The sequence below is a fragment of the Trachemys scripta genome, chromosome 1, assembly GCF_013100865.1.
Source record: "Trachemys scripta elegans isolate TJP31775 chromosome 1, CAS_Tse_1.0, whole genome shotgun sequence".
Lineage (NCBI taxonomy): Eukaryota > Metazoa > Chordata > Testudines > Emydidae > Trachemys > Trachemys scripta.
In genome coordinates, this window is record NC_048298.1 from 229574308 (window position 1) to 229598424 (window position 24117).

Below are 24117 nucleotides of genomic sequence, written 5' to 3' on the forward strand. Positions count from 1 at the left end.
CTCCCTGTCTGCCCCCCAGGACCCACTGCCCCATATCCAACCCCCGGCCCCCTTACCATGCCACTCAGAGCAGCATGTCTGGAGCTACGCCTCCCCGCCAGAGCCAGACACGCTGCTGCGCTGCCCTGCGTGAGCTGCCCCACCGCCCAGACCGCTATCTGCACGGCGGCATAGCTGCAGGGGAGTGGGGCTAGCTGCCCAGCCAGGGGCCAGACAGGACGGTCCCGCAAGGCGGATGTGGCCTGCAGGCTGTAGTTTGCCCACCCCCCGATCTAAATAGAACGACAAAGGGTGAGAGGGGAAACTGAGGCCCAGAGCCTTGCCCAAAGTAATGCAGCAAGTCAGTGGTAAAGCCAAGAATAGAACACAGATCTCAACTTCCAGTCCAATGCCTTATCCACGAGATCACACTGCCTTCTCTTATAAAATAATCCCAGTTTTATCCTCCCTTTGCTAATAGTTTACAAAACAATTGTTCAGATATTTTTGCAATTTGACATTTCTTTGGGGAATTTTGAGGTTTTTTTTAACTTGCTTCATTTTTATAGCTAAAATAACAGTTTTAATTTTCCTCATGAAATGAAATTTTGGAAAACTCATGTTTATTCTTTATGTTAATTTTTACATACTTAACCACATTTGTTGCTATGGCCTCTTAACTCATCTGGGCTTCACTGGGATGAATTTAGAATTGTGTGGTCTGCTACACTGGGCCAAGAGCCAGGAACTCAAAAGTTCAAATCCCAATACTGACTGACGTCCACTGTGGCCTCAGACAGGTCTCTTACTCTTTGTGCTTCAGTTTCTCCATCTGTAAAATGAGGATGAAAATATCATATCCAAATTTTCTCAGTGTTCATAAGTTTCAGTATCAGCACCGGTACATCACAATCTGTACCTAATAATAGGAGAGAGTTATTTTTATTAATAAAACTATTTTCATGAGGAGTAATTTTTATAGGTCAGAAGCCTGTTATACCTTCCTGTACTATAAATATTTACACTGGGATGTATCCAGATGATATAGCCTGAAACTCTAAGACACATTTTAGCTTCTAACTCTATGATACAGTGTCCCTGATTTTTCAATCGTTTCCTTCTTTGAGGTCTGTGGTTCATACACACACTTACCTGCTTAGCTAATGTAGTCCGAAGATCTATTTTCACAACAGAATGGATATTGTGCTTCCAAGAAAGGCTCTGAAAGGATAAAACCTTAAGCATACTGCTGTCAAAAAAACCCCCCTGTAATTACAGTATTTATTAAGTGCATTCACAAGGCAAACATAATACAGCACAGAAAACATTAAACAAAATTATTATAAGAAATCTCTGTAATAGATATAATACAACTTTGTCCATGCTATTAGAAATCTTTGTTAGAAAGAGAGTGAAAGATAACTTAATAAAACTAATAAACGTACATGTTTAGTAATAAGGATTTGATTTCTTTTACAGGAGCTGGCAGACCAGCTCAATGTAGAAGGCCAAAAAGAATTTCAGAACCTTCTTTATTCTGAGACACAAAGATTGGCTGAACCCCTTATCTGCCCATTTGGCGGACTATGATCTCTCTCTAATGAATCTCTTTGGCATATACAACTTTATAGAACCATCCGTTACTGATTTCATTGTGTGCTTGGGTTACCAGGTCACTGGAAAACCTCCTGCTTTATAGCCAGGGAGTGTAAAAATCAAAGCACTTGTGAGGGGCCCTTTGCTGAGAAAGTTTTTTTTAATCCAGTTTTCATATTCTGTGGTTTTCAATTAATTCAGCCTTGCATACTTCAAAACTTCTTGACTTCACTTAAAGCCGATGGCCCAAGCAGAAATTTTTGACCAATCACACAGTTAATAAAAAGTTCACTTCTTGACTCGAATTTAAAATTAATTTTGTTCTCATAGCATAGAAATGAGGGATGAGGGGACATGCAGGAGGGGGGAGTGCATGGAAAAGCCATACTTACACCTCCCAAGAATCAATCATTAAGAGTGTAGATTCAGACACAGCAGGGAACAGAAAGACGGCAAACCCTAAACATCAGATGTTGGCAGAAATATTATGATTCTGGAATTAGTATTCATTAAATTACAAATAGAGGCAGGATTTCTGTCCCTTTAAGTAATTCCTGCTGGATTAAAATCCTTCATTCTCTGAGAGGTTTCCAACATTCAGATGTTGAAATAATTGTTTCTAGAGAGAATACATCATGAATGACTTCCTGGGTCATTTATGTCCATACTAAATGCGGGATTTGATTATTACAATAGTTGGGTTTGTGATGACTGGGAGAACCACATAGTGAGTTACCTGGCAGGTGCAAAGTTGTGGAGACATCTAGATAGATTTATGTGCAATGCTGGGGAGGAGCCAGTAATCGTGGTACACTGAGGTACCAATGATATAAGGAAAGGTAGAAGAGAGCTCCTGAAGGCCAAATTTAGGCTGCTAGTTAAGAGATTAAAGTCCAGGACCTCCATGGTTGCATTCTCTGAAATGCTTCCAGTTCCAGGCACAGGGTCATCTCAAAAAAGGTGACTCAATATGTGGAGGAGACAAAGGTGTTGGATGGGAGGGATTCAGTTTTATTAGGGAACCTTTTGGGAAAGGAGGAGCCTTTAGATGGGTTCCATCTAAACCAAAACAGAACCAGATTGTTGGCATGTAAAATTAAAAAGGTTATAGAGGTGTTTTTAATCTAAGGGCTACGGGAAAACTGACAGTGCAGCAAAGCACACAGTTCAGCCAGAGACAACCTTCCAGGGAGACTTTATTGAAGTGACTACTTCATATCCCAGTAAAGAGGAGAGGATAGAAGTAAAGTATAGGTTAAGAACTGAAGTGAAATAGTCAATCACATCACATGAAGGCAGACAACTAAATGCTGACAAATTTTATAAGTGCTTGTTCACAAATGCTAGAAGTCTAAACTTGAGTGCCTGGTATTAAATGAAGATATGGATATAATAAGCATCACAGAAACTTGGTGGAACAATGATAATCAACGGGACACGGTAATAATAGGGTACAAAATATATAGGAATAACAGAGTAGGTTGCGCTGGTGGGGGAGTGGCACCATATGTGAAAGAAAGCATAGACTCAAATATAGTAAAAATTTTAAATGACTCAAACTGTACCATAGAATCTCTATGGATAGAATTCCATGCTTAAATAATAAGAGTATAGCAGTAGGAATTACTACGAACCACCTGACCATGAGAGTGATAGTGACTGTGAAATGCTAAGGGAGATTAGAGAGGCTACAAAAACAGAAAACCCAATAATAATTGGGGATTTCAATTATCCGCATATTGTCTGGGTAAATGTCACCTCAGGACGGGATGCAGAAATAACATTTTTAGACACCATTAATGACTGCTTCTTGGAGCAGCTAGTCCTGGAACCCACAAGGAGAGAGGCAATTCTGATTTAGTCCAAAGTGGCACGCAGGATCTGGGCCAAGAGATGAAGCGCTTGGTAATAGCGGCCAGTTTTCAGTATGGAGAGAGGTAAATAGTGTTGTCCTCCAGGGATCTGTATAGGGACCAGTAGTGTTCAACATATTCATAGATCTGGAAAAAGGTATACTGTAAACAATGAGTTGGCAAAGTTTGCAGATGATACAAAATTACACAAAATAGTTAAGTCCAAAGCAGCTGACTGCAAACAGTTACAAAGGGATCTCACAAAACTATGTGACTGGGCAACAAAAAGACACATGAAATTCAATGTTGATTAAATGCAAAGTAATGCATACTGGAAAATATAATCCCAACTATATATACACAAAATGACGGGGTCTAAATGAGCTGTTACCACTCAAGAAAAAGATCTTGGAGTCATTGTAGATAGTTCTCTGAAAACATCTACTCCGTGTGCAGCAGTAGTCAAAAAAGCAAATAGGATGTTAAGAATCATTAGAAAAGGGATAGAAAATAAGACAGAAAATATCATAATGGCAATACATAAATCCATGTCCCTAGGCCTCTGACTGCCAGAAGCTCGGACTGGAGGAGAGGGGATGGATCACTTGATAAGTTGCCCTATTCTGCTCATTCTCTCTAAAGCATTTGGCACTGGCCACTGTCAGAAAACAGGATACTGAGCTAGTTGGACCATTGGTCTGACCCAGTATGGATGTTCTTATGTTCTTATCACTTTAAAAAAAGAAAAAAATAATGTTATAATCAAGTAATTACACAGTTAAAAACACATCAAGCGTATTAACTTTTGATTCTAACTTCCGTTTATTTCTCTCATAGGTTTAAATACAAAAATAGGAATGTAACAAATTATGAACCTAGAGTTATACATGAAAGGGACTGTTGTCCCCTTACTAAAACTCAGTGGGGGTGTTTTGGTTGGCTAGCTCCCAGCACTAAAAGGGGAAGGGTCGATGGGAAATCAGGACCCTGAGACTGACAGTCCCCAGGAACAATGGGGAGAGGCCAGTGCTCCAGGTCAGCCTGATTGACAGGGCAGGCAGGCTAATCAGGAAGTCAGGAGGCCAGGGCGGGTCCTGTCCTCCTGTGAGCTGGAATTGCCTGGGTCAGACAGAGTGGGGCCGAGCTAAGGAGAGAGCAGAGGCTCAAGCTGAGCTGGGAGCAGAGTTGTGCCAGCCAGAGGGGCCAGAAGAAGCAGCCCAGGAAGCAGGTCAGTGCTGGGAGCAGAGTCGCAGAAGCAGCCCACAGAGCAGACTGTGCTGGGAGAAGAGCTGTAGCAACCAGAGCCAGACAGGCCAGAGAAGCAGCCCAGGGAGCTGAAGGCAGAGCAGCGGCAGTGCTAAGGCAGAGTGGAGCTGGGGCTGGAGCAGTCTGGAGCCGAGTGCGGTGAGCAGCTGGTGAGAGCGAGGGGGACCCTGGGCAGCAGGCCCAGTGCAGGGACATGCCCCCAGCCAAGAGGCACTGGAGGCCAGACTTGGAGGGGGATCGTAACCCGATGGGGTGGGGGAGATGCTGGGAAGCAGGGTCCTGCCACCTAGAGTCTGAGAGCATGTGGCCACTGCCAGAGCAAGTGTCAGACCCACAGCATCCCTGCAGCAAAGCCAGCACCTGAGAAGGGGCCTGGGACTTGTGAGGAACAGACTGAACTTCTCTTACATTCCAGAGATGCTGGTTGTGATGTCCCCATGCCACAGAGCGGGGTTACGTGTTTTCCTTTAACCGTTCCCATTTTTTCCTTATATTTTAAAATTGATTGCTGTTTAATAAATTGTATTTGCTTTGAACTGTATGTATGATCACTGGGTCAGGGAAGTGTCCAGTGCAGAGAGAGCACCCCGGAGTGGGGACACCCAACCCCTGCTCTAAGTGACCACAACAAGGTTGGGGGTTGAGCCCTCCAGGAATCCTGGGCCCAGCCTTGTTGGGGATACGAGGACTCTGCCACACAGGAGCGTGGATGGGGAGCCCTCGAGATCAGGCCGGCCTCTGGGTAGAGGAAGTGGGAGTGAGGACTCAGATCCTTTCGCTAGCTCACCTTCACCGGGGTCGTGTATAAGCCAGGAAACCGCGGGACTATTCCCCCACTTACACACACAAGTAGTAATAAATAAAATTCCTGAAGGAGGAAAGAAACCCATGTAGTTCCTACTTAGCAGTAAGATTTTTAATGATCTCTTGATGTACACATCAAAAAAGCTTTCCAAGCTTGTATGAAGTAGCAAATTTTACCAAGGTGGAGCAACTAAGTACACATCCTAGTTACTAATAATGCATTTGCACATTTATAATTTAGATGTAATAGAATTACTAAAATAAAACATTTAAAAGGATACACATAAGGTGACTTTCAACATCAGGATCTGCTACTTTCTCTCTGCAGGCTCAGCATTTGCACTAGCAATTCTTTTGCTTTCCAACTCCAGATTTCTTACCATTATGCTTCAACTCCCAGTGTACTCCCTTTGCACTCAGCCAATCCCTCTTACAAGGCAGTCCTCAGCTTTAATGGGACCACACACCTCCACTAATATACCATCCTCCCCGTTCCCACTGAAGCCTCTCCTAAAACTCTAGTCCTCCCATGATCTCTCTTCCTCCCACTCAGGCCATCTGAATTAATGAGCACAGATGAGGAAGTTCTGAGTTCTAATCCAGGCTCTGCCACTGACTTGGTGTGTGGCCTTTAGCAAGTCACTTCACCTCCACACCTCAGTTTCTCCATTGGTAAAATAGGGATAATTATACGTACAATACCTACCTCATTAGATGGGGTGAATATTAATATTAAATGTTTGTAACGTATTTTGACCATGTCAAGGGATATATAAATGCTAAATTATCCAGTGCCTACAGTTATTGGCACTTTGTGAGCTGCTTAAATAGATCATTTTTACAGAGAGAGAGAGAGAGAGAGAGAGAGACTTTCAAATTCCCAATCTAATAAACAAGGCTTCATTTTGGTTCAAATGACCCTGATGATCACTGCAAAGACAAGGATGCACGTTATTCGACAGAGAAAGAAGTCAACACTTAATTGTTTGTACAGTATTTGACACAATGGGAATCTATTCTTTCTGGGGCCTTTGGGTGCCACCATAACACAAATAAATAAATAAAATAATAAAAACACCTTAGCTCATACATATTGGTTGCAGAAGCCAGAACTTTATAATAAGCATCTTGATATTGTTGAAGGCTTAATACAAGAAAATACAGAGAATGGCAGATATTTATAAATGGAATACTAATATTGATGTTAATAAATACAATGAAATACCAGTTATTGTGTTTTGGAAATGTCAAACTTTTAAACTGCATAAAGGGAAAACAGGGATTTTATCTACACAAATATTTAACCAAACAAATAAGAGCTATGAGCCAACACAAATTCCATGTCTTGCTAATATAATTTCCTGCTAACACAAGCTCCTAAGTACACACTGCACTTCAAAAATATCGGTGTGATGGGTTCGGTCACCTTCCTACACCAAGTAATCAGTGGATGAAATCTCATCAATGGAGAAACAATATGGTTATTACAAAATGAATTAACAAATATAGCGAAATAAAGATCTCTTCCCTAAATGGCAGAATTCCAAATAAAGACAGAACATATTCAGACAGCATTCCCCACAACACCATGCACATACTTGAACACTTACCCAAGAAGTCACGTAGCAACATAAGCAAAGGTTACACACACACAAATCTACACGTTCTTTTTTAGTTTGGTTAAAAACAAGAGCTGTGTATTTCACATTAAACCTATTTCTTGTGGTTTCTTATCTTGCCCATTCCATATTGCATCAATTTAAAAGTTTTCTTTTATCAACACAAAGGCACTTTTAAAAGATATTTTGAACTGGTAAAGGGGTTTCCCTGTTAAGTTATTTATGCGGCCTCCAGTACTGTATAAACCCTTTCTTGAGTGCAATACACGTCCTTATAAAGAAGGCCAAATTCTCTCTTTGACCTATATGTTCACACAAAAAAACAGTGGCCAAGAGGAGAATCAGGAGGAAGAAATGGTATCAGTTCTGGTTCAATGCCAACCTCAGCTCAGGAGTAGTGGTTCCTAAAAGAGTCTTGATCCAATGGTGGTTCCACAAACTTGCCACAGCTCAGAATAGGCCTGTTCCTCAGAATAATCTGCACATGGAAAAGCATACATGGGGCTGCAAAGAGGCAACATTTGGCTCTACAATTTCTTACTTAAAAAAAAAAAAAAAAAAAAAAGTTAGTCTTTGATGAGATCAGGTTTTCCCCTCACCCCCATCTATTAAAACACCTGGGTACAAGGAATAAGTCAAAGTTTTACCAAAATGAATGAGATACTTATGTATTTGATCTTGAAGGACTGTGTATTAAATCTGAACTACTATCTCTGGGGATTCTTTGAAAGAGCATAACTACATCAAACAGTGGTGTAGTTTCATTACACAAATTCCAATCAATAAAACAATTGCACCATTAATACACTTTTGTAGCAAGTTTAATGCATACTGTACAATATGTTATACCTAATTTTTTCTCTGTTTGCATAATCCAGTTCCATAAATAACATTTATGCTGTTGTTTTAATGGGACTGTGTGCTAAGAATTTGCATTAAGGTGCAGAAAGATAACGTGCAATGGGTGAAATTCTCTACCATTTGAGGGCCTGCATAAGGCATAAGAACCACTTAGCTCCCACTTAAGCCATAGCTTGAGGGCTTAAGTGGGGCATCAGTCTTGTGCTGTCGGTCTGCACATGGATGAATTACATCCAACCAGAACATGGCAGCTCTTGTGTCTTACAGGTTCTCTTATTCAGTTGTACATGGGATATATTTTTTAAAAGCAGAAAACTCAACAACAAAACTCCAGCACAAATAGTCAAGATTAAACTTCATCCCACAAAATAAAGGACTTGAGTGTTGAAGTTCCATCTTCATCTGTAACTAATCCTTTTATGCTTAGGAACCATTTTGCAATTTATGCTGCACAACATCTGAAGCCATCTCAGAGCCCATTTGCCTAAGCACAGCAAGATAAGAAGCTTGGGGTGGAAGTGTGAACTCTGTGGGCTTGTCTTCGCTGCAGAGTTAACTCAAGTGAGCGCAAGGGCACGCTGACTCCACGCTGCGCAAAGCAATTGTGTCAGCAGCTGATGAGTGGTGCTGACTCAGGCTGTAGCATGTACCCACTCTCAGGCCAGCCAACTTGAGTGAAAAGCCCCACTGCACTTGAGTTAAGGTTCGTGTCTGTGGCGGGGTCTCAAGTTAGAGGCAACACTCAAGTTATAACTAGAGTTTTAACTCAGCAGTGATGTCAAGCCCAGGGTATCCTTGTTTCTGTGGGTCCACATCAGATCCAAAATGGTATTTTTTATACAGATTCAAAAAATCATGTTAAAAAGGACACAGAAAATACTATTTTATTGTATCTAGTTAGAAGCCTACTAATGATTTTTTTAGCCTTCCAACAATCAGGATTTTTTTACACTTGGCAATTATGTTTTCTTTCTCCATTTTGGATGACGCTGAACATTGTTTGGTTGTTTTCTGCTACTGTTGTCCTTCCATTGCGTGTAGAAAAATAATCTTTCCAAAAACAAATACAATTGCATTTTCCATTCTTCACACACTCAGAGACAAAGCAAAAAATAATGCAGTGAACATGAAAAGCTTTTGCTTAATTCATGCAAAATTTATTGCAACTGAAACCAAAATGAAGTTCACGCACTCAAAAGGGCCCCTGTTCCCCTCAAGATCTAATTCATATGGATGGTGAGGAAAGGGACTTGCAAGCAGAATGTTTGTACTATGTAGAAAATGACTGCCAGTCTATTCAGGGCAGGGAAGTAGCAGAGGAAACAGGGAGGGATCAAATAGGCAAAGTTGTTCCAGAGCCGAGCTGGGTGCAGTGGAAGCAGGAACAAGAAGAGAAGAGATTATATAATAGAAGGGAAGCAGCAAGCAGAGTGAGGATGGATTGGGAAGTTATTAGAGAAACTGTGGAGATGCGGTGGCATAAACCACCTCATTTAGCTTGTTGCTAAATGTCACTGTGGAGTCTACCCAGAATATTGGACCAAATTTGTGTCTGGTTTAACTACACTGACAGCTATTCTTCTATGATGTACATAGTGTTTTAGCAAGATCTAAAAAATAAATAGCTCCATTTTATTCATATAAATGTGTAAAACATATCCATAAAAGATCTAGTGCCTTCCCCATTAGATAAATATTATCAGATAGGTCAAGTTTGGAGCCAAAGACTTTGAAAGTATTGATTTAATTTATCTTAAACTGATGCATTTAAAAACAAGTCACCATCTCAATATTCTTGTCAGTTTTTTATTGTTTTTCATCCTAAAGACGAGCACATTTACAGCATACATGGATTGGATGAACTAGGAATATATAAAACACTAACCATATGTTTATGATATATTAATACTGCCCAAAACCAAATAAATAAAAATATTTCAGTGCACAAAGCCTGGCAAATACAACGGTGTTGGGACAAAACAGTATTGTATTATACAATAACTTTACATATATAAATGAAACAAAAGGCAACTGTGCTGTGGGTGCTTTCACAGAACATACACAGAACATACCTGGCAACATTTTTTTAACCTTAGTATGTTTTATAATTTAAAAAATGTATTCAAAAAGAACATTAGACAGACCTTCATTTTACAATAATCCTTAATGTCTTTCCTGTGCAACAGAAAATCTTAAACTCTCATGTGAAGGTTCCTATATGTTTAGTTAAAGTTTCACAGTTTTTCTTTTTAGATGAACTGCTCAAAATCTTACTGTTCAATATGCCCTTTAAGCAAGCCTATTTATGTGCATGTAATAGCAATGTTGTATATATAAAATATTAGCCGAACAATGATGCTTTACATGAAGTATATAGAAATTGGAATATTCTCCACAAAATAATGCAGTACTTAAGTTTGGTGTTCCACTGCTTTAAAAAGGTGAGCAAAAAGCATGCACATAAAGAGTGTAGGAATTCATTTAGATTTGGTGTGTATACAAAATAAATAAAGGTCACTATAATTTAGAGTGAATTTAATTATTAAGGACTCCATAATACTAGTGAACAGCTCTAGTAATTGTAATAACTCTGGTTTCAGAGTAGCAGCCGTGTTAGTCTGTATCCGCAAAAAGAACAGGAGTACTTGTGGCACCTTAGAGACTAACAAATTTATTAGAGCATAAGCTTTCGTGGACTACAGCCCACTTCTTCGGATGCATATAGAGTGGAATAAATATTGAGGAGATATATATACACACATACAGAGAGCATAAACAGGTGGGAGTTGTCTTACCAACTCTGAGAGGCCAATTAAGTAAGAGAAAAAAAAAACGTTTGAAGTGATAATCAAGATAGCCCAGTACAGACAGTTTGATAAGAAGTGTGAGAATACTTACAAGGGGAGATAGATTCAATGTTTGTAATGGCTCAGCCATTCCCAGTCCTTATTCAATCCTGAGTTGATTGTGTCTAGTTTGCGTATCAATTCCAGCTCTCTGTATTGTGTATATATATCTCCTCAATATTTATTCCACTCTATATGCATCCGAAGAAGTGGGCTGTAGTCCACGAAAGCTTATGCTCTAATAAATTTGTTAGTCTCTAAGGTGCCACAAGTACTCCTGTTCTTTTTGTAATAACTCTCTTGCATTATTCCCCCTTCCAAAATTGAACACAGAGTTCCTGTGTAACAATGTAAGAATTTATATATATATGCTTAACTACATGATTGAAAAATATATGAAATAAACTGATCAACTAAATGTCACCAGTGAGAAACTCTGAGTTCTACAGAGTACAGATTACATAAAAAGAAATGTGGCATTTAATAACGGAATAGGGATTGCAGGTTTAACAGAATGAATGGAATAATATAAATCCAAAGGACCCTTACAGAACATTTTTTTTACATGTATTTGTTTTACACATTGTCAAAAAACAAAACACAGGTTGTTTCATTTGGGGTGAACAGAGCCAGTGGAGTTCCCAAGGATTGTTTCTGCTATAGCCATAAATTAATTATTCAAAACAGGGGCAGAATTAATACTTTTTACAGACTTCTAGAAATATGCATATCTTACACAATATTCACCATTTTGTTATCTTAGTAAGGCTGAAATAATAATAAAAAGCTAGTTCAGCAAAACAGTCTAACTGGCATGTGTGACACACTGTTAAATGTTGAACTGCAAAAAGCAAAACGTGAAAACCATGGTACTTAAAACCCCCAAATGTATATGGGAGCAGAATGAACATGATTGATAGAGCAGCGAGAACACAGACAAACACCAGGAAGACAGAGAAAGAAATAAGGAACTGCCACATACATACCTGGCTGTTGCTATTCTATTCTAAATAAACTGACCGTATTTCCCATTCAAAAGCCTACTTCCTTAGAATCCAAGGGGGAAGGAGGACTTGACTATTGTATATTGGGCTAAATGTGGCTAGGGAAGATTAATCCTGATAAAATCTGGAAATTAATGTTTACATTCATTTTTTAGAATGCATACCCTTTACAGAGACTATTTTCAAGGAGATCTGTTGAACATTTCTTATCTGGTCACCTTAGTCATGAGATGGAATAAGTATGACATTTTAACACATTAACAGTTACTTTGTATTGACATTGCTAGATTCACCAGAAATATATGTTATGATAATCATAATCTCTGCACATTATTCTGACAGAGCTCAGCTGGGCAAAATGCAATGCTAAACAGAAACAATTGTTTGTTATGGAATGATTGGGCAGTGGTGGGCATTTACAGAGCATTATTGAGTTAGCAGGTATGGAAAATATCATCAAAAAAATTTCAGATACTAACACGATTGACCTGAAGTGATATAAAAAGCCATGGAAAAATGTGTTACTTAATACACAATACCATGAAATTTACTGACTTGCCTGTTATAAGTTACTATAAGTAATGGGGGGATAAAACTGTATTTGAATTTTACAATATTGTTTGTTAGCACTCACCACTAATCAAATGCAATCACATAAGTGTTCGAAAAATTTTAAAAGTTTCTGAAATCAAATAAGGTGATTATGGGTCCAATCCTGATCCTGGTGAAGTCAATGGGAACTTTGGATTAAGTTGGAGCAGGATAGGACTTCATGTCAGTATCTGGCCTTGTACATTACTAAGTCCATGTATGAAAGATAGCATTATATATACACAGTAAAACATTTTAAGCTCCTGACTTTTATTGTGCTGACATTCTTTTTTAAAAATTAAACCGTTGTTGCTTGATTGTAACAATTCATTCTACACTCATCAGACTGCCCAGGGTCCAATTAATTTACTATTTACAACATTGAGGTTTTATTCTCAGTTTTAAAAAGTATTATGAAAAGCTTAATCTCAAGTCAACTCAGTATAAAAAGATGTTATGTGAAACACCTGCCTAAACGCCATTCATAAAGTCCTTGACCATCCTGGAGGTACCAAGCTATTTCCATTTAGGTAATTATTCAGTGCTCCAGTATTTGTGCATTTTACATACACTGAAGGCTATTTAAATGGGCAGAGAGTCATCAAGCTAATCTCAAACTAAGGTGTCAGAATAATCTTCACAGATTCCAATTCAATAAAGTAACATGCTCAATATAACCTAGTGAAATGTACAAAAATTGGTTATCTGGTCTTGATGACAAATTCATATATTAAACTAGAGTGTATCCCCATGTTTTAATGGAACAGCTAATTACAGGACACAATATGCTTATGTTTCAACTTTTCCATAAGTTCCTTCTGGAGGCCTGTAATGCTTTGGGAAAGCCTTCAGTTGCAGGGAATTAAATGCATACTTGCGACATCCAACATTCTTCATTGTATTTTCTCTTCGACAACCCTCACTGGGGAAAAAAACAAGCACAAAAAAATGACAGCAGTAAAAAGGAAAATAAATAAATAAAAGACTTAAACTAAGATGAAATGAACTGGTTATTTCATAGCATTAAAAAAAGTTGATTAGTTTCAATGGATGTTTGGATCATTTGCCATTGCAAATATTAAAAATGGTGGATCATTAAACAATGCTATTAAGAAGCACATACAATGGACACATGCTATGTTTAATTGCTAGTTTTGCATTTCTAAAAAGCAGCAGTATATCTAATGGAACAAACCTTTTATATTTGAGATGGTTTCATGTATTTCAGGGTACTTTTACTGTGAAGTTTAAATGCCATTTCATTGCACATGGAATAAAAAAAACCTGCTGAAATACAGTTCTGCTAATTTGTTAGTAAATTAAGTTGAAAAAGAAAAACTGCTGATCTCTGAACAGAATTTTTTAAATAATTTTATTGTCCCCTGTATGCCAGTATTATCAAAGCTTACTTAAAGAGTAAATACAAAAATAATGACTTTTCAGATAACTTTGCATGCATAAATTAATTTGAAAATTAACAAACTGTACTAGCAGAATCTAAATCCTAAAACAGCATGTATGGATGCAAAAAAAGATTGGCTCCATGTACTGTCATCACACAAAACTGTTCAGAGTTTAGATTGCAAACCTAATGTTGCTATGCAGTTGCTCCATACCATGGAGGCTCTGTGCTATAATGAAAGCTACCCCAGCTATAAGACTTCTAGATAATGGTTCTGAAATCTACTGCAAAGTCCCTTTCATTGTATGTAAAATCCTTGTTTTCCAAAAACAGACTTACAAAGAGGAAGCACTTTTTAAGAAATGTAGGTTACAAGTTAACTTAGATTCTCATGAGAATGTTTTCTTTTCTCTCTACTACAGAAGGTAAAAATGGATAATGATAATGATTTAATGCTCTAGCTTGATGGCAAAATGTACATACCACCATCTTATGGCTGAAACGCTATATTTTTCCTGTTTTAAAGACAGATGTAAAGCAGCATGTAACATACCCCAGATAAACCATAGTGACTTAATTTAAAAGGTTGCTTTGGGTTTTGTTTACCTTTAAAAATCTTCTTCCAACATTGGCTTATGCTCATTGCTGGGCTTGTTTAATTTTGATTAATTAAATTTGTTGTAATTTTATTATTTCTTGACTATTTTAAATGCATTTAGTATTCTTAAGTTTGTCGCCTAAAGCCACTCTATTTAAAGTTTGAGGATTGCCTACTACAAATGTGAAGTAACTATTTTTTATAGTATGGATCCCAATATGTACATTACACCATTACTTTGTGTGTGTACAAAATACTGCAAAAGTTGTTACAGCCAATTAAGTGAGTGAGATATATTGTGAAAATTTCTTGAATATATTTTCATGTCATGGACTTGAATTGCTTCAAAGGAGCCATTAAAATACACTTCCATAAAGGATTTGCTTTCATTTTCTCGGACAATTTTTTTTAATTGTAATTAAAACATTAAGTTTAATTGTGCAATGGTCTATATTATTATGTTCACCACTTTTACAAGACTAGGATACATTTTATACAAAGTATGCCTTGTGAAATCAGTTGAAAACTCATAATCCGCTGAACATTATTGTTTGCTGATCATTATTGTCCTGGTAAAATGTGTGTATCAACATTGTATGTGAAGTTATAAGATTTGGCCTTATAGCATTGTTATACATGTTCCAAGGTTAAGAAAAGCAGGCCCAAAAAAAGTTTTTCAGAGACAAAGACACACTGACACCCCAGCCAGGTGTTAAGGAGCTATCACCTACTTAAGCAGCCATTCTTCAGCAATGGGAAGGTGTGAATAAGAAATTTACATTCCATCACAGGGATGAGTCAGATCTCATGTCCACAAGAGACTACTTGTCACCTGCACTCCAGCTGGGGGCAATCCTCAAAGAGGAGAGGGTGGAATAAGAATGAGACACTGTGGCCTCCCATTTACCTCTCTCCTCCTTCATCTCTGCTCATAACATCAACCATTCTCAAAGAACTGAACTAAGGGGGCAGCGTCTCAGGCTGAAAGGAGACCCAGCCTGTGAAATTTACTGCAGCGTATGGTGAGACAAAACCTTTTGCTTTTAAGTTCACTTAGCTTGTTAAGTTAGGCATTAACTTGCATTTTACTCTTATTTTATTTTGTAACCAATCCTGACTTTTATGCATCATCACTTGTAATCGCTTAAAAACTATCTTTCTGTAGTTAATAAACTTCTCTTATTGTTTTATCTTAACCAGTGTGTTTGGATTACAGTGTTTGCGAAACTCCATTTGGGATAACAAGGCCGGTACATTATCATTTTCCTTTGATGAAATGAGAGACTTCCTATGAGCTTGTACAGAAGGCTACTGAGCAGTACAAGATGCACATTTCTGGAGGAATAAGGCTGGGACTAAGAATTTGTGGGTGTTGCCCTATATGTAATTCATGAATGACTGGTCAGAGTGCTCATGTAATTTATCTGGGAGTGATTTTGAATACTGAAAGCTGGGTGAGCAGACCAGGAGTGGATGTTCTGACAGCAAAGAAGGATAAAAGACACCCCAGGCTAGAGAATTAAGCTGTTCAACAGTCCAGATTGTACCCTGGGTAATGTCACAAAGGGACAGTAGCATGGGACACAAACCAGAAAGTTAGGGTATTCAATGGTAAGTTTAGCACTGTTCAGAATTCATCCCATTATGACTAGTTATTGCACGTCTGAAGTGAGTCATAGTGATGGTGCTGCAAGGGCTTTTTTCCCCTCCTGTGAATGTGAAGACAAGATATAATGTGCTATCACATATCTTCTGTGCCAAATTTTTTAGCTGCTATATACCATCAACGTCAATGGAACTATGTCAGTTTATACCAGGTGAGGACATGGCTTACTGTTTGACTGGAAACAATGGTGACCAGAAATATTAATTCACGAGTCACTTTTTCTTATGTGACCTAATAGTGAACATAAATCCTTATTTCACCACTGAGATTCCTAGACACAACTGAATGAGTTGGTAACAGATACTACACCAACTTCCTTAATTTTATTAGCTTTAGTCCTACTTTTAATATTATCTTAAATATGATCTAAAATATATTTTGATATGTGACCACAAAGGCATAACAATAATTGTTATTTTTACCTTAAATGTAGGGGTTATGTTTGCCTTAAATTAATTAAAATATATCGCACCTTAACCCTAGTACCTGTCAACATTTAAGTAAATGAATGTGAAACCTCCTGCCCAAAGGTAACCAGCTTAATTATAAAGGTACAGTATTGCTCCTTCATGCCACCACCCAAAGTTACTAAAAGGTGTTCTAAAATGCAAAGAATGGAGATCTTGTGCTGCTTAATACATCTCAACTAATGGCACTTATGTTTATTACACTGTCATTGATATGACATAACAGCCATCTCCTCATTAGAGATCCTTCGCAAAGGTTCGGATCGAGCAAGGTGTCAAGTAGTCCTATGAACTGCTGAGCTTCCTCAACTGAGCATCCGCTGAGTATATTGGGAGTTCAGGCACTTGGCACTGTGCAAGACTGAAACTGTAGTGAAGAACCAGAATCTTAACTTAATTATGTGATAGTTTTTATGAAGAATTAATTTCTTCTGGTCGAGGCATGTTGGCAGCATGCACTAAGCTTTTCAGCTCTGGAGACCTGAGTTTAAATATAGGCTAGGTCACAAAGGATGAAATCTAGGCACAAAGAAATGAAATTGAATTAAGCAGGCCTAGGGTTTCACCCAAAGTGAGACTAATCAGCTTCTTAAATTAGAGTTCAATCTTGCAAGATGATGAGCATGTTGGTCCCAGTCTAGCAAAGCATTTAAACATGCTTAATTTTAAGCACATGAATATTCCCACTGACTTCTATGGGGCTACTCATGTTCAAAGTTAAGCACATACTTGTCAGATTGGGCTAGTGTGCTTAGCATTTTGCTGGATCAAGGTCTTTGTCCGTTCTGGATTCTTATTCACATAATAAAAACACAGAATTTGGCACACAAGGCAGGCTGTTCAGGGGACAAATAAGGCTGGAATCAGAAGTGTGTGAAGATCAGGACTGAGATGCAGTAGCAGAGTAATTTATACCTGCCACCAATCAGCTTTGTATTTTCCATTGCTGGCATGCCATGGTTTCAATTTCATCAGCAATACGCTTTCCCAAACTCACTCCAGTTTTTTTTTTTTTTATAAAAATGAAATATAAATTTAAATAGATTCACCTTTTAAAAAAAAAAAAAAAAAAAAAAGGTAGAGGGAGGGGATGGAAATCAGGAGACATTGTATTGTACAATCTGATTTGGTGAAGACAAAGAAAATATAGCCATGTACTTTCTGATTTATTTATAACAGGAAATTAAACATTTCCTGAATTTAAGAGTCTATTCTAACCTCAAAATTACATAGCTGCTTTTTCATCTTGCATTATAACTGGTCAGAAATGCTTCTAAAAAACAACAAAATGAATATAACAGTTACAGCTATCTAGGCTTTCTGAATGCTGCTATTTGCCTATTTGAGCTAATTATAATAATGATAGAAATTACATATTAACTCACTGTCATCTATTTACCTACCTAGGTCCTTATGTGGCTCCCATAACCATAATATCTGTGCACATAGCAAATATTTAAGAATAGAAATAATAATATTTTGTCTATTGTCACTGCACAAAACCCAAATGCTTTGGCTTCGTAGTTCAGTGTCACCATGCTAAGGGAGCTAACTAATGTACCTCTTTTCTTGTCTGGTATATTAAATGTCAACATAATTAATTTATAAGTTATTATCCTGATTCAGAATTTTTTTTTATTATTATTTAAAAATGGAGCATCTTTTCCCAAGGAGGAATAAATGGACAATGAATCACTATCAGTCTATTTTTACTACATACTCTCCTTTTCTGAGAGTCATTCACTTAAATAGGCTACAAAAATGTATACCTGTAAACATAATGGAATAATATTGCATGCAGTACACTGCAATTCAAGGGGGTTTTTTTGAGCGGGTACAGTATATGCTATTGAAATAGATTTAAACGAGAAAGGAACAAGACTATGGGTTCTGCAAACTGTTTACTACTGTAATTTAGCGATTATGCTTTGAAATGGAAGTAGAAAGTGTCAGATTTGTTTATCTAGTTACATCTGTTATAAACCCCACCTATTTATTTTAAATTTTTCTCTTCATATCTCATAAAAATGAAAGGCAATGTTAGCATACACTTAAAGATTATACAAAAAGATACAAATTCTTTCAGACAGAGTTCCTTTCTCTGGAATACATGAAACAAGTAACACAAAACTGTATATATGAGAGAGACTCTTAGATCTGAATGTAAGAGAAATATTTGGTAAGAGAAACTGATCTTCAGGCCAGCTAAAGTAACGAGGTAACAGCCAACTTCAGACTATGTTACAAGCACTGAAAGCATAACAGTGGTTTAAACTTTCAATACAATTCCTCTTGATAAAATAATTTGATGTATATTTACAGTTTAGTACAATATAAACGTAAAATTGTAAGGCATAATAATAATTCTTGGCAGACATTGCTATGACACATTCCTTTGTCCAGCAGGTATCAGGTGGCAATACATATTTAAGCACTTTTATCTATTTTTGTTTTTTTTAAGCTTGTCTTCATTTGCAACGTAATCGGGCCACCAGGTATGCTACGCTCAGAAACAGCCACACAATCAGTAAATTGGGGCTCAGAGCTAGTAAAGGAAAAGAGTAGAGGAGGCTGGGGTCTAGCCCGAAATCTCGGATGGGCACCAAGCCACTCAAGTTCTTCTGGGTGACTACCTCCCGTGTTCCAATGCTGTGAAAAGGAAGAAGTTTGGGAGAAGGGAAAATAAAACAGAAAGGAAGGCAGACATGCAACAAATGTATCAAAAGAGATGGGAAAACAAGGTGACCAAGAAGTGAAATGAAAAACATGGAAGAAGCCACAACAAAATCAAAACATGGAGTAAAGGAAGAGTGGAGTAATGCCAAAAAAATCACCACAATTACAGATAAAAGGAGAGAGAAAGAGAATAAGAAGAGAAAAATAAATACTGTAGTCTACTGAAAAGAAATACATGTAGGTTGAACAAGAATGGTTTTCCATGTTCATTCTCTCAATTGGCCAAGCAATATTCCATGCTGCCCCGCCATGCTTCCACATGCTGCAAAGAAATGGAGCTTCGAAAAGCAACCTGAACATGAATAACCATTGTAGTATTTGACCCTTTCAAACATGCTTCAATGTGAGTTGCAGTGAACTAATTCAACAGCCTCTGATCTGTCTGTTACAATGCAACAGACCAGATATTGTGCTTCAAAATGAATTCTACTTGTTCTCAAAATGCTTTTCAAAACACACATTTGGGCACTTGTTTTATTTATGCAACTGTGGACATGGGCAGTGGGGGAATCCCCAGGTCTCAGAATAATCGTCTCAAAATGGATCCTCACTGCCCAGGCTGTTTTTGAGCAAAGAGGGCCAACAGCAGAGAACACCTGTCCAGATTAGCTGAGGTTTCTCAGCCCAGCTCTTCATTTTGGATCACTATTCTGTTCTTACTACTGTCCTTTTCAATGCGCAAAGCCACAAACACCTGCAATTTTGGGGCCTAATCTTGTGAGTAACAAATGCCTCTGTGCAAGGTGCTGAGCAACCTCAACTCTCTTTGGCAGCTAGAAACTTCCTGGAGGTCCCTCAGGTAAGCAGGAATGAGGTGGACAGAGGAATATCTCTGTCTCCGCCCAACCCTTGGAAAGAGAGCAGGCATAGAAACATGCCCAAAGCAACTTCCCCTGCCTGGCCTGCTGCTGGTGAAGAATGGTGGTGGACTGAGGAGGAGTGTATATGTGAAGTTAGGGTATGAAAAGATGAACATATTTGGGATAAGTGGGTGGGAATCAATATGTATTGGGGGCAAAATAAATGGAGGGAGAATGCTGGGGAGTAGGGGAGGCAGTGAATGGAGAGCTAGAACTGAATGGAAAATGTGATCAGTGCCAGAGAGAGAGATTAGACTGAATGGGTTGGGTGAGGGACAAGGCAAAGCTTTTTGATCTTGGAATGAGAGGAAAAGAAACAGAATATGGGGAAGGAGAGAGAGAGAGAGAAAACAACATGAGGGTAAAGAAGAAGGAAGGAGGGAAGAAGAAGCACTGAATGTGACAGGAAGACGTACATCAAGGTTGAAAACCAGAGAACGGAAAATGAAGAGAAGGATGGGAAAGGGAAAAGAAAAAGAAAGAACGAAAGCACAGGAGATGTAGAGCTTGTCTACACTTGAAATGCTACAGCAGCATGGCAGTTGCGCCACTGTGGCACTTAGCGTAAACGCTACCTATGCTGACAGGAGAGGTTCTCCTGTCGGCCTAGGTAATCCACTGCCCCGAGAGGCAGTAGCTAGGTTGACAGAAAAATTCTTCCATCGATTTAGTGCTGCCTATACTGGGGATTAGGTCAGTTTAACTACACCACTCATGGATGTGGATTTTTCACTTCTCCGAGCAACAAAATTAAGTTGACAATTTTCTAGGGAAGATCAGGCCATAGCAAGTCACCTCTTTATCAACTCATGCAATATAAAACTGAATACCACTGGCATCCAGGTCAGTTAGACTTATCCCAGGCTCATGCAGACACTCCTAAAGAGCAAAAAATTCTGCATTTGGAACATACTAGATTATGCCTAATAGTATGTGTTTCATTTGACAAAGTGGAATGTTGATAGTGAGAATAACTCTACAAAGGAAAGAGAGAAATGGAGGAGGAAAGTTCTTCACTAATCTGGCACTTGAATGTGACCTAAGACTAACTGCAAAATTTTACTTTAAAAACAGATCCATTTCCCTCCATGTTATCCTTTAATGACGGTTAGTACCACTGAAAAGATCCAACTTAGCTACACTAAAAAGGAATTTATACTGCTGACGGAGATTAGATCCAAATACCTTGGATGACAGTCAGACTTCGGATCTGGAGGTGTCTGGCTTTATTGGCCTTTTGTTTGCTATTGTACAGAATTTCTGCCATATAGTACTTTGTAACTTTTTTATTACTTAAGGTGCTGTGTCAAGATATCTCAGCTTCAAACATCAAGGGATAACTTGTCTCTAAATGCACAGGTTTCATACATAGCATGAATGAGTCCAGTATTACAAAGCCATTAACTAAGTGAGAAAAAGAAAGACTACAGGCAATCAACCAAATCTAGGAGTGAGATCATTTAAAAAACAAAATTTACCAGAGTAAGAGGCTGTAGCTGCTATCATGTAAAGTATTTTCTTGTAGGCAATTGAAGATTAAGAAAGGGTCAAATAGCAAAAACATACAGAAAGGATAAGAGAATTGAACACTTTAGAGAATTTGGTGAGAAGACACACAGTACAGTACGTTCAGTAAGAGTGAATGTCAAAAACAGGACTCAACAGCATTGTTGAACTACATTAATAGAGACTAAAACTGGATTTCTTATCCTTTCTTTTGGTATGTGAAATATGGAGTTTTCCAGCAGTGCTTGAAACAAGGCATTTAACAACAATAAACAAATTTTTTTTTTTAGTATTTAACTCGGCAAACATGTCTGCTGCTTCAGAATACAGAACATTGTTAAATTGATATGACAACAGAACACTGACAGGTTTTGATGGGGTTTGGTTGCTGTATCATGAAACACTCATAATGACAATTTGCCCAGTGAGCAAACTGTTTCACTGCTAAGGAGTAAGCATAGCAAACCAGTGCAACCTGCAGATGCGTACCTTTCCCATAAGGAAGAACAGAGAGGTCATCTCTGAGAAAACCTCCTGATCAAAAACTAAATTAAAAAGATAGCACCATAATGGGAGCCAAGGGACTGTCACAATCATTGTGACTTTCAAGTGGGCATTAGTCTTCTATGCTCAACTGGCAGCTTAGCACTGACAGTCTGTTTGAAAGGTCTCTCTTATGTGCTTCTCTGAACACTTCCAATATATTGTCGAAAACTAAGGTTACAAATGGTTTCTTGCCCCTTGAAGAGCACCTTGTGCAAATTTGGCAATAATCAATTTTACTTTGCACAGGTCAAGGAATTTAAGATTGAAAGAGAGAGGGTCTGACAGCCAGCTATAGTCTGAGAGGTTTATTTTACTTTGTTTTTTGATGGAACTGATCCTTTCCCAAAAAGAGACAACCACACATCTGCAGTTTACATGGATCCTGAATTAGGAATAAGTGACTAGTGAGCAGTCCAACTCTTACCTCCTCATGCACTCCAGTGCCTGGGTGAAGACCTGAGGAGCCATTCCATGTTCATGCTGCAGGATCAAACATTGCTCTAGGGTCACTGACATGGCTGTCCTGTCCTTGGCACTTTTACAACTTGTAAATCGAACACCGTTTAGTCTCCGGCATATCTAGAAGTGGGATATACAATTCATCATTTCTTCTTTGTGGGAAACACTCTGGCTAAGAGAACACACATATTTTCCCTCTCCCCAAGCCCCCTTGTAATACAAATTGCATTTTGCATCAGCTCACACTTTAGATCTTTGATGTCAAAAGTCTTAGTATTAGAGGCAGCGTGATGGAACCACTGTACCTTTAGTTACTGGTGTTGTGCAAAAAAATTATTTTGGAAAGACATTTCACCAAGATGATAATAAGATTTGTCTTTAATTTTGCACAGAGCTTTTAGATAGTGTTTTACATTTTTAATCTAGTGATTTCTGACATCTGCTTGTCAGACTGGTCTCTATTATTCTATAGGCCAGAGGAGAATGGTGCAAGAGTCCATATAGAAAGATATCTTCAGACCCTTCCACCAAAACACCCTCTAACATCCGTGTGAAGAATTTATTGGATTTAAAAGTGGATACTTTCCTTTCCGACCTTAGAGACTTGAGGTAGGGGACACTTAAAAATCTACTTGCAAGACAACTGGAAAATTTGGAAATATAGGTTACAAAAATAAACTTGAAAGAAGAAAGGGGAGTATATACTGTACATGTACAAAAAAAGACAATCAGAGCGTGGCAATAATCAGAATGATAAATACCTCAGCAGCTTGCCAAAGAATATCAACATTCTTATTTTTTCTTGCATGTACATTCTGTCCCAGAAACCTTAACAGTTCAGGCAGGCACGTCTGACTACGAGATCGAGGTAGGCCTACAAAATAAAAACAACTCCTACTCGTTAGTGGCCATTGATTACACAACTATAACTTCTCAGGGCCGAGCTGAACTGTTACATGTACCAGCTAGAACCTCAGCCATGTTCTCTTTAACTCATCAGAGCTTTGCAACTCTGAAATACTTAGCACTATTAACAACCCAAATTAAAGCTTCATTTAAATCTAAACTAAACTGCATATATATATTCACAGAATTTCAGTCTCTGGGAAATCAGAATCCGAGTGCAAAATAATCACACAGGAAAAACAGGATGGTTTTATTATCCTATATGTTGGGTGTCATATTTCCCTCCTCAAGAGGCCATAGTGGATTGCACCTGTTCCTGCAAGAATTCTGGAAATCTCATTTTACATTCTGCCCTCCCTTCAATGTCCAACATCACAGTATCCACAAATTTTCAAATTCCTGTCAGCCTCACTCAGCTGGTCAGAGAAGCCTTCACTGAGTGAAGCGAGGCATTCTCCCTGCAGGACTCAGCATTCTGTGGATTGTTTATTAGTACTGAACTCAAATTAATTAAGGTCTTTGATTAGACTCCTACTGAAGGAAACAGACAGC

The 24117-nt window shown here is 38.3% G+C and overlaps 1 protein-coding gene across 13 annotated transcripts in view; it reads right to left on the reverse strand.

Annotated features, from left to right (window-relative positions):
* Window positions 1-11041: 11041 nt before the first annotated feature.
* The window catches only part of INPP4A (inositol polyphosphate-4-phosphatase type I A), a 141362-nt gene continuing 128286 nt past the window's right edge, over window positions 11042-24117 (reverse strand). For 6 of the 13 annotated variants that reach the window (XM_034757945.1, XM_034757936.1, XM_034757938.1 and 3 more), the window contains 3 exons: window positions 23421-23533; window positions 22625-22779; window positions 17655-19201 (listed from right to left, as the gene is read on the reverse strand). In XM_034757945.1, coding sequence (XP_034613836.1) covers window positions 19021-19201; window positions 22625-22779; window positions 23421-23533 — 449 coding nt within the window. In that variant the 3' untranslated portion in view covers window positions 17655-19020. Of the gene's footprint in view, window positions 13342-17653; window positions 19202-22624; window positions 22780-23420; window positions 23534-24117 lie in introns of those variants that run through there. The other 7 variants (XM_034757942.1, XM_034757949.1, XM_034757943.1 and 4 more) reach the window with 3 other exon arrangements.